The sequence below is a fragment of the Microcaecilia unicolor genome, chromosome 1 (assembly GCF_901765095.1).
Source record: "Microcaecilia unicolor chromosome 1, aMicUni1.1, whole genome shotgun sequence".
Lineage (NCBI taxonomy): Eukaryota > Metazoa > Chordata > Amphibia > Gymnophiona > Siphonopidae > Microcaecilia > Microcaecilia unicolor.
Window position 1 is genome coordinate 651,980,066 of NC_044031.1, and position 11,343 is coordinate 651,991,408.

At 42.6% G+C, this 11,343-nt stretch overlaps 1 protein-coding gene across 1 annotated transcript in view; it reads right to left on the reverse strand.

The window, feature by feature from the left end:
* Positions 1-979, reverse strand: part of LOC115456733 (calcium-binding protein 2-like) — a 78,646-nt gene extending 77,667 nt beyond the window's left edge. The window contains exon 1 of the mRNA XM_030186004.1: positions 720-979. Within this exon, the coding sequence (XP_030041864.1) occupies positions 720-764 (45 nt within the window). The 5' untranslated portion in view covers positions 765-979. The remainder of the gene's footprint in view (positions 1-719) is intronic.
* Positions 980-11,343: the final 10,364 nt, after the last annotated feature.

Consider the following 11,343-nt stretch of genomic DNA (forward strand, 5'->3'; position numbering starts at 1 on the left):
TGAAATGACAGCCTTCGGCGGGACCATGTTCCAGGGCTCATTCCAGAACCCTGTAATCATAGGCACTGAATCCAGCCACTAGGTGTCACCCTTGGGCAATGACCACAATTCCCTCCTCAGACTCTGGAGCCTCAGCCAACCCAAGCAGCAGAAAACCTGGTGGATTGTACCTGGAGCCTTCCACATTAAACATCCAGGCTAATTCTTTGCTGAGGCTAATTCTTTGCTGATCTTTCAAATTCCTGAGCTCTGGAAGTGGGTTCATTGCTCTTCTTGAGATTCTTTGTTGGTATTGCAATAAGCTATAGTATCTTTGCCAGGGCTAGCAGAGAAACTGCAGAATTTATGGAAGGGAAGAAGGTGGATAAAAAAACAGAGGGGAAAAATAGGAAATAGCAAGGGGAGAGGAGAGGCAATGATGAGTACACAGAGATCCAGTGGGGCAACAGACTGTCTTGCACTAGGCACTGAAATGTGCACGGGGTTATGAAAACAAGTCTGAACATCTATTCCCAGACATTTGAAATCCACTGCATTCCTCTTTTTCTCCCTTTCCCGTAACCAGTTCTCCACAGTTACTCCCAAATCCAATCCTGAAAAAGTCTAGGGTCTGGGTACATCCCCACCCCTCCAAACATCCCCCCTTACCCCTTTATCACCCTCACATGTCCCCTCTCCATCCCACCTTAATGGAGGATAGAGTATCCCCTTCCACCTACCTTTGAGATATTCCTTCCCCGGGGCAGTTTGGTGCAGTTTCCCATCTCTCAGTGTTCTTTCCTCTCCTCTGACATCCTGGACTCCTGCTTCTCTCTATGTGACTGTCTCTCCCTTTCTCTTTTTTTTTTTCTGTCAGTTTGGTCTTTCCTCTCCGTGTGTCTGTTTTGCTAATGCTCCTATCTTCTGCTTACACTCTTCTCTCTTTTTTCTTGCTCTCTTCCATCTTCTTCTTGCTCTTTCTAGCTCTCTGGTTTTTTTTTTCTGTCCCTCTCTCCCTCTTCCTGCTGCTTTTTTTAGCTCTATGAAATTCCTCTGGGTTAATTTATTTTTAATGCTTCCCAGGTTTTTTTTTTTAAATATCCAGAATAGTTTAGAGAGAAGCGGGGGAGGGGATGGAGAGAGACTTTAATCCATCTCAGGGATTACAGTAAAGCTCTATCACAGCTGATCTGGCTCAGGCAGAGTTGGAGAGAGGGATACACAGGTAAAGGAAAGACAGAGCAAGCAAAGAGACATGCAGGGAGAGATGCACAGAGCTTGAGAGACACCTTGCAGACATATAAGAAAAGACAGGTAGCTCAGAGACACATGCAAGGTGACAGGGCAGAGAGATATGGGAAGGGACAGGTAGAGCAGAGATACATGCAAATCTGGGGAGAGGCAAGTAGAGCTGAGATGTACAAGGGAAACAGAGAGAGAGAAAGAAAGAGAGCAGAGACACATGGGGAGAAACAGGAAGCTCATAGAGATATAGCAGAGCAGAGAGTGACACTTGGGAAGACAGGCAGATTAGACAGAGGGACTGAACATAGGAGCCGACTCTGGGGGTGCTTGAGCACCCCCAGTATTGAGAAAATTCCTTGTATGTGTCCAAGGAGGGGTTATTTCCATTGGGCTTAGCACCCCCAATAATTTTGAAAAGTTGGCTCCTATGGGACTGAAGAAATGTGAGAAAGAAAATGAGAGAAAAAGAGAGGGATAAAGACAGACAGAGAATGGGAAAGAGAAAATGAAATAGCAAAAGAGGAGCCAAAGATGATCATTTCTGCCACAAGCAGTTTTGCTCCTGCTCCTTGTGACATCCAGGTCAAAACAGAATTGGACTACAGTATTAGGAACTTTCATTCACAACTAGTGGAGGTGTTTCACTGTTTTATAACCCCCTACTCCCATTTGCTTTAGTTCTATTCAGACCCTGGCTCCTTCTCATACACATACCCCAGCCTGACCACTGGATAGTGCTTTTGTGCAGCAGCTAAGAATCCCTGCCCCTCTGGGCTGTGAAATGCCATATTTGCATTCAGGTCCAGATGTAGGCACAGACAACTTCAGAGAAGGCCAAATTTTGAAGCTAACAAATACCCAGGTCAAAGAAGAACCTGTTCCCGCTTACTTTAAGGCCATGTGCAGGTGCTTCTTCAACCAGCCACCATTGTGGCACTATGGCCTTCCTCTGCGCCTCTTCTGACTCTCCAAGCTTTGAGATCTCTGATACCTCCCTCTCCCCCTGCTCGCTGCTCTCTGGGATCTGCTGTCTGGTCTTGCTTCTGGGCATCAACATCTTAAATCCTACCCTGGCAAGACCCTCTCCCCACATGGCATGTCTGTCACAGGGCAACACACAGTACCAACACTGAATCACCGGCTATCACAATATTTTTCTTTAATTTTCCAGGCTTAAAAACAAGGACACTCACCCATCTAAAGAGAAGCAAATGATACATCTTCTGAGGTTTTACTGTCCATCTGTGCATCACATCTGACAGAATTACAATTTTCCTCTAGTAAGGATTCAGCTTTAATCTTCTTAGAAATGCCATTGCATTTCATCTTCATTTCACATTACCCACCTCAGAAATCCAGTCATGGGATAAAAAGTTGAAAATGGTACAGTTATAACATGGGAACAAATAGATGACTATGTTTGAAACATTTAACAAAGTTGAGGTATTCCCAAGGGTGGGACTGGGGAAGAGTCTACATTTGAGAATGCACGCACAGGCATGTACATTATAGGGAAGTGCATTTGTTTTTCTTCATGTTCAATTGTGAAGCGCACGACTGGTAGCGCTATAGAAATGATTTGTAGTAGTTTGAAACAACATAGGAAATGCAATGAGTTTTCCAAATCATTTCATGTCATTTTCAACAGGAACAACAACAGGAAAAACCCTGAATTGTTTTCTCTGTCATCAGTAGTGTGTACAGTCTCTCAACAGAGAGCACTCTATTAATGGCACTGCCCTGAAATGAAAAACTAAAATTAACTTAATGTTCATTTTTGGTGGTACTCTGTGCTGCAAACACACAAGTCTGAGCTATCTCTTGCCAGTAAGCTTAAATCTGTACTGCATACTAATAAAGTCCGTATGGCTCTAAAACAATATTTAATGTCCTGTGATTCTGGTTCTTACATATCTTTTCTCCTCCCTTCTCATTGTTGTCTTACAGCAGCCACTTTCTTATCCTTCCTTAGCCCTCTTTCTCTTCATTATCCTTTCTCCTCTTCCCCTTTTATTTTTCTTTATTTCTCTGTCTACTTATTTGCTTTAATTATTTCCTTTTAAGTTCTTTCTAAATTACATTTCAACTGCTTTTCCATTGATAACTTAATTAGCATTGATTATTGGTATATATTCAATTACATTTGAGTGAGTGTATTTCTAATTTTCATATTGTTGTAAGCTACAGGTTTTTTTCTCTTTGTTTTATTGTATTTTGTTATTGAAAATTTCAAATAAAATTTCTTATAGAAAATAATGAACAAACTAAAGGGTCCTTTTACTACGCTGTGGATTTGCCGCACGTCGAGGCCACTTGTTACCGCAGCTGGAAATTCCATTATTTTAAATGGAGGTCGTAAATGGCCATGCACTAATAAAAATATTGTCGCGTGGCAATTTACTGCCTGAACCCTTACTGCCACCTATTTAATATGCAGTAAGGGCTCACGTGCTAACCTGGCGGTAAATCGGTCAGCGTGCAACAATGGTCGTTTATCGCTGGACATGCCTATACCATGCCCCCATGCTAGAAAATAGAAAAATATTTTCTGGTGCAGGAAATGTCACGTGACAAACACAACACTACCACAGGATGCTTGGGTGTACCGCATGGTAGTGCTGTTTTGCCACGGGCTACCCACACAGCAGCCCTACTGCTGCTTTGTAAAAGAGCCCCTAAAATAAACTAAACTTTTTTGTCCTCTGTACTCTAATAGAAGAACCAGTGCATGCCACAGAGCAGGAGTGAATAGATGCACACAAATTCCCTGTAGTCATTTTCTAAGCAGAAGCCTCCACACGCTTTTGTTTTGAGAATTAAACCTCACAGGAAAAAGTGCGCGGGTACATTTTATTTTATTTATTTATTTGTTATATTTGTAACCCACATTTCCCCACCTTTTTGCAGGTTCAATGTGGCTTACATAATACCATGAAGGCGTTCGCCAACATCGGTAGAGAAACAAATACAATAAGGTGTTGTGGTCGAATAAGGTTCATGTGTACAGACACATTAAGGAATCATGAAGAGGAACCTGCTTATAAAATTACTTCGACTGCCTGTGTTTTGCTGTTTCCTACCAAAATAGTTTTGGAAACAAGGTCTAGAATTAAATCAACAAATAAAGAAAATCTGAATTTGAAAGAAATTGAAGAACGATCAGATGGTGCTAAAGGATCAAGAGCTTAAAACCCACCTCTTCATTGCTGCGTTCGGCACCTAACTCTTACCGTTCAGTAAATCCAGACTGCCCCAATTTGACTGCCCCTATCGGACTGACTGTTCACTTGTCTTCTAGATTGTAAGCTCTTTGAGCAGGGACTGTCCCTCTATGTAAATTGTACAGCGCTGCGTAACCCTAGTAGCGCTTTAGAAATGTTAAGTAGTAGTAGTAGTGAATTTGTGTTGAGAAATGAGTCCCACCCTACGGAATGCGAGACGCTATCATTCTTTACCTCTGTGGATTATGAAAGCCTAGTGCATCGGCGACCATCAATGCTAATTAGTCCTAGAGGTGCACATAGCTGTACATGGATAAATTCATATTTTCAAAGATGACTTCATCCTTTAATCTCAGAGGAATACTTTTTTTCACTCCAAATTCTCATCTGTATAATTACATTCAAGGTAAAACCACTTTTCTTGGCACCGTCTAATTGTTCTTCAGTTTCTTCAGACCAGTGTGTGATTTCTTTCAATGTTGCAAAATATTATCTCGGTCTGCAGCATGACTTTCCTGGGTTATTCCTTGCTGGTTCATGCTTGCCATGTTTTAAAGTCTCCACTCCCTTGTACTTTTTTCACATTCTGCTCTCTAAAAAATTCAATTCAAGAAGTATCAAAGTAGAAGTTTGTTTCTGCAATCTGCACAACATACTCTACACTATGAAGCAGCAATGATAGAAATATTCAAAAGAATAAGATATCAGAAGTCTTGATTGCCTAAGTCTTCACACCCTTTACCGTACCAAACTCGTTAGCTCTATTTCCAAAAATTGCCTTAACAAAGCCCATATGTCCAGTTACAGTAGCTGACCTGAGTCAAATACTCCTGGATGAAGAATTAAGTAGGGATGTTCATTCATTTGACACGACATGGAAAATGTTATTTCCCAATGTCATTACATGTCATTTTTTTTTTAATTTATTTATTTGTTACATTTATATCCCACATTTTCCCACCTTTTTGTAGGCTCAATGTGGCTTACATAGTACCAGAGAGGCGTTACCATCATTTTCTATGGAACTGACAGGAAAAAAACTGTCATTTGTGTGTGTGCAGAGGGTTGTATGTTGTTAATAGCAGAGGAGTAGCCAGAAGTTGATTTGGGGGAGGCCCAGGGATGGTCTGGGGGGTCCAAACATTTCCTCTCAGTCCCCCCTCCCCCATTATACCTTTGCTGGTGGGGGTGCTCAAGCCCCGCCAGACAAAGTTTCACTGACAGAGCTCTGCAGGTACTGTCTATGAAGTAGGGAAGCAGGCCGGCTGCTCCAGTGGCCAGCCTTCGACGCCAGCACTTCCGCACATGCTCAGTTCAAATATGAACTGAGCATGCATGGAAGTGCCACCATCAGCCGCTAGAGCACTCTGCTGACTTTCAGCATAGGCTGGGCTGCAGCAGGAAAAGTCTGCAGATAGTGGGGCTTGAGCCTGCCAACCATTTATTGACTGCCACAATGTTGGAGGGGGCCTGATCCTGAAGTGGTGGGGGCCCAGGTCCCTGAGCCCCCCCTGTGGCTACGCCACTGGTTAATAGTGTGCACTCTTCTAAAAAAAAAGTGTGCACAGTTTACATGGGGCTTCTTTTACTAAGCTGCAGTAAGCACTACCGTGTTGTTAACGCAGCTTAAAAGATCTTACTATGGGATGCACTGAGGAATCCTGTGGTAAGTCCCAAATGTGCATGCGTAAACCACACACTAAATAATTTTGTACAATTTTTCTTGAAGGGGGCATATCTGGGTCGGAGAGTGGGTGTGACATCGTGAATCAGTTAGTGCAGCTACATTGCCACACACTAACCGATTAGCATGGGATTAGCACGTGAGCCCTTACCATTTACAAAATAGGTGGTGGTAAGGGCTTATGTACTAATTTTTGGTAACAGCCATGTACTAATGGCAACTTTAGCGCATGATGAGACAAAGACAAGCAGACCAAATAAAAAAGTCAAACCAAATATTTATTAAAAGAGGATTCAAACTGCCCGACACAGGCCGTGTTTCACCCACATCAGGGCTGCGTCAGGGGCTCTACATGATAACAGCAAAAAATACCCACAGTGGTTTGATAAAAATCTCCTGAAGATGGCAGCATCACCTCATGAAACTAACAATCTCCACAAACATTACTATATTTGGTTTGACTTCTTTTATCTGGTCTGCTGGTCTTTGTGTCAGCATTTTGGAGTTTGCAGACCAATTGCCATGTTGTTTCCTGGAACTTTAGCGCATGGCCATCAATTCGGAAAATTGGCCATTTTCCTGCAGAGGTAAAAATGGCCTTAGCCTGTGGGGAAGGCCTGCCTAAGGGAGTGCTAAGGCCACTTTTTACTATAGCTTTTTAAAAGGACACCAAAGTGTGTATACACTGTTTTCAAAGAGTGAACACCTGCGCAAACCAATGCACACACTTTCTGAAAGAAGATGCCCTCTTTACGAAATTGCTCCCATAATGAAAAAATAGGGGGGGGGGGGGGGGGAACACCAATCCCTTTACAGAACACAGGAAAGGGGATGGGATTTGATAAGCCTTCCAGTGGTTATAGTCAAAATGGTTTACATATTGTAGTGTTTTGGGATCTTGCCAGGTACTTTTAACCTAGATTGGCCACTGTTGGAAAAAGAATGCTGGACTTGATGGACCTTTGGTCTGTCCCAGTATGGCAAACCTTATGTTCTTATGTTCAGGTATTTATTTTGTACCTGGGCCAATGTAGGGTTAATTGACTTGCCCAGAGTCACAAGGAACTGCAGTAGAAATCGAACCCAGTTCCCCTGCTCTAACCATTAGGCTACTCCTCCTACTATGAAACAAAACTTTTTCAAGCAGCACACCCCTAGAATCAAAGCTAAATCTTGTATGAAGTGAATTTGAAGCAAAGATCTAAACACATGTCTGCCAAAAGAACACCAGGATAAAGTTATTTAAAGAAACAGGTTGGAGGAAGGTTATAAGAAATTTTCAGTGTATTTGAACATTCCTTGGGACATCATCAGGTCCATTACTGTAAAGCGGAAACAGTTCAGCACCACCAAGATACTGCCTCATTCAAGTCATTCCTCCAAAGTCAGTAGCCATGCATTGTTAAGGAAACTACTGAGAAAGGTCACTGTGAGGCCTAAGAAGAAAAGAACTACAGCGTTGTCTGGCTGAAACTAGCAAAAATATTGATAATTCAACAATTTCAACATTAATTCACAAACGTGGATAGTCATAGATATGTCAAAAATTCATAGATACGTCATGTAGCATTTGTAAAAAGAAAGATAAAAACAGGAGACACTACATGCATGTGGAAGTAGGTTTTGTGATCCGATTTAACTCAAGGAACTTTTTAGTCTCAATGCTAAGCAAAATGTGAGGTGTAAAACAAACAGAACACATGACCCTGCTAGCACCATCCCTACAGTAAAGCATGGTGGTGGCAGCTTTATGTTGTGGGGATGTATTGCAGTAATGGGGACAAGGAGGTTGTGAAGAGGGAAAGATGGATGGTGCAAAGTACAGTCAGATCCTGAAGTAACTTGTATTCTAGTCAGTCAGGGACCTGGGACTGGAGAGAAGATTCACTTTCAGCAGAACGATCCTAAGCACAAAGTAAAAGTTACAATGGAGTGGCTCAGCAAAAAAAAAAAAAAAAGTGAATGTCTTTGAGTGGCCCAGTCAAAACCAATAGAAAATCTGTGGCAAGACTTGAAGATTTTGGTTCACAACATCAGTCAACCTAAAAGTGTTGAAATGGGCAAAAAATATATAATCCCACTGTGCAGAGTTGGTAAACAGTTATCCAAATCACCCTTGGCTGCTACAAAAGCGGTTTCCACCACTTTTCTGAGTCATAAAAACACCCACTTGATATTCACTTGCCGGTGGTCAGCACATAGGACAATTATGTGAGCCCTGTCTGAATGTCGGTATGGACCTGTATAACTTTTTAAATGTTTTTAGAGCCCCCCCCCCGATCCCCTTCCAGACCTCCAAATAGTCCCCCTCTCCCTCTGACACTCTCCCCCCAGCTCATTAGAATGCACGCCCCTACCCCCCCCCCCCAGGAACATTGCCACCCACTCCCAACCCTGACGCAGTCCAGGTAGACCCTTCCGCAGTCCAAACTTTACTCCCTTGTGGCCCTAGTGGAATATTGGAGGTGACAAAAATGATAATGGGGATGGGATGACTTCTCTATGAGGAAAGGCTAAAGTGGCTAGGGCTCTTCAGTTTGGAGAACAGACAACTGAGGGGAAGTATGATAGAGGTCTATAAAATACTGAGTGGAATGGAACAGATAGATGTGAATCATTTGTTTACTCTTTCCAAAAATACTAAGACTAGGGGGCATGCAATGAAACTACAAAGTAGTAAATTTAAAACAAATCAGAGAAAATATTTCTTCACTCAACGAGTAAACTCTGGAATTCATTGCCAGAGAATGTGGTAAAAGCAGTTGGCTTAGCAGGGTTTAAAAAAGGTTTGGATAATTTCCTAAAAGTCCATAAGCCATTGTTAGGGTGGACTTGGGAAAATCCACTGCTTGTGAGCAGCATGGAATCTGTTTTACTGTTCTGGGATCTGCCAGGTATTGTGACCTGGATTGACTACTGTTGGAGACAGGATACTGGACTTAATGGACCTTTGGTCTGTCCCAGTATGGCAAGTCTTATGTTCTTACTGATAGACATTTCAGCTACAGAATTAAAGGGCACGTGACATTTAGTTGCTGCTCTTTAGGTCCCACTGTGTAGGCACTGCTGTTTAGGCACCAGAACATTTACACTCAGTTCTCTTACTCTGTCTCCATAGTTTGAGCTCCCTTCTTCCTGGCTGCATTGCCTCTCTGCTTCTTCCCAGTAGCACTGATGTCTCTTTCAGGAGCTTGCAGGGCTGTTGTTGGGATGTAGTATGTATTCTTCTGGAGGACAGGTCCTTCAACATTCATTAAACCAGAGGCATAGGCAGCATTAGATTTTTAGGGGAGCCCATTTATTTTGGGTGCTGATCTGGGATTCAGGGGTTAGTGTGTAAGCATAATGAATAAATGCAAGGGGACATTCACATGGTTGGGGCTGCCACTTGCACGTGCAACTTACAGAATACAGTAAGTTATGTCCCAAAAAACACACAGACAAATGGGCTGCAAGATCCAGAACAGCAAAAAAGAAGAGCAGACCAACGTGATGAAGTAAAACAAGATTTATTCAACGCAGATATGAGAGTAGTCTGTAGCTGCCTTGAGAGAAACAGCCTGCTGTTTTGGAATTTAAACTTGTATGCTGCTTTGTATCAACCAGACAGGGAAAATATTGAGTAGCTCCTGTTGGTTTATGTTAAGCCCCTGACGCAGCCACTGAGAGAGCGAACCATGGCCATGTTGGGTGGTTAGAGAAAGTTGTTTGTATTTGTAACTCATCTGTGTTGAATTAATCTTGTTTTACTTCACCACCTTGGTCTGCTCTTCTATTTTGCTGTACAGTAATTTACGTGCAATCTTGCAGCATTTGTGTGACCACAATTATGCCATTTCTACGGCTGGTGTATCTTCGGCCAGATAAATGTTAGGCACATCGATGCCGGGCTACAGTATCACGGTAGTACTGTATAACCAAATGCTGTTATAGAGTCTCATCATCCTCTTAAAAGGGGGTGCCCCCATAGTACATAATTGTAAGTTTTATGTTAAACTGTACCTGCTGCACACTGGCTTGGGTGAATCTTTTCATAAAGGCGGTTAAGAAATCCCATTATAGCCCAGTTATAGAGGGAAGTTCTATAACTGGGCTATAACTGGACTTCTCCAATTAGGTGCCCAGAGGGCATGCAGTGGGAGCCTATTCTTTAAAGGAAAGTAGGTGCTTACTTTCCTTTAGAGGGCACAGCTATGGAGCTGGTATTTTATTTATTTATTGCATTTGCTATACCACACTAGGCTTAAAAAGACTTCTGAGTGGTTTACAACAAATCTAAAAGTGGAGAAAGGGGGAGGTGGAGATTCAGGGGTCCTTTTACCAAGCTGCAGTAAAAGGACCACTGCGGTGGTGTCGGCGGGCATGTTTGCCACGCACCAGGGCCCCCTTTTACTATACCAGGTAAAAGGATGTTTCAAAAAAAATGGAAATGGTCATGTGGTAAGTATTTGCCACACGGCCATTTCATGGGGAAGCCCTTATCACCTCCTATTTAGGAGGTGGTAAGGGCTCCCCTCCCATGCTAACTCGACAGCGCTGCCTGATTAACGCCAGTTAAGCCCCCTGGCGTTAAAAAAATAAAATTATGTTTTGAATGCCAGAAATGGTGCACAGCACACACTGATACTACCGCCGAGCTCCTGTGGATATTCAGCACCAAATTGGCTATGTTGAGCACTCAAAATATGTCACTTAAATAGCAGGCCTATCTTTGACCGCTAAAAGGTTAACCAGTTAGCTCTGAATATTGGCATAGCTGATTAACTTTTCAGTGGCCAAAATAAACCCAGTTATTCAATGCCAGTCGTCGGATATGGCCTGGCATTGAACATCCTGTTTTGACACTAGTGGCTTCCACTTGGTACCTTCCGGAGCATGTGCAATGTTTTCGAAGCGGCTTTCTGCATCTGCTTTTTGAATCAGTGTGTGTGGTGGATGTGGTAGGGGATGGTACAAGTTGTGAATCTTAACATTGAGGTCTTTAGTGTTGTTTGCCTCCTTTTCAGTACAATTTCACATTGACTGAAGCCCCGGACCCCTGATGAAGGCACAGGCCGAAACACTGTCCAAGTCAAGTCCTCCTTCAAAGTGCTTTCGTTTTGATGTGCTGTCTTCAAGCAAATGCTGGTGTATATAAATAAAGGATTTATGTTTTTATCTTGACTCATCACATTGGTTATTCCCACCCCCTTTTCTGTTTGTTTTAATGCTGGC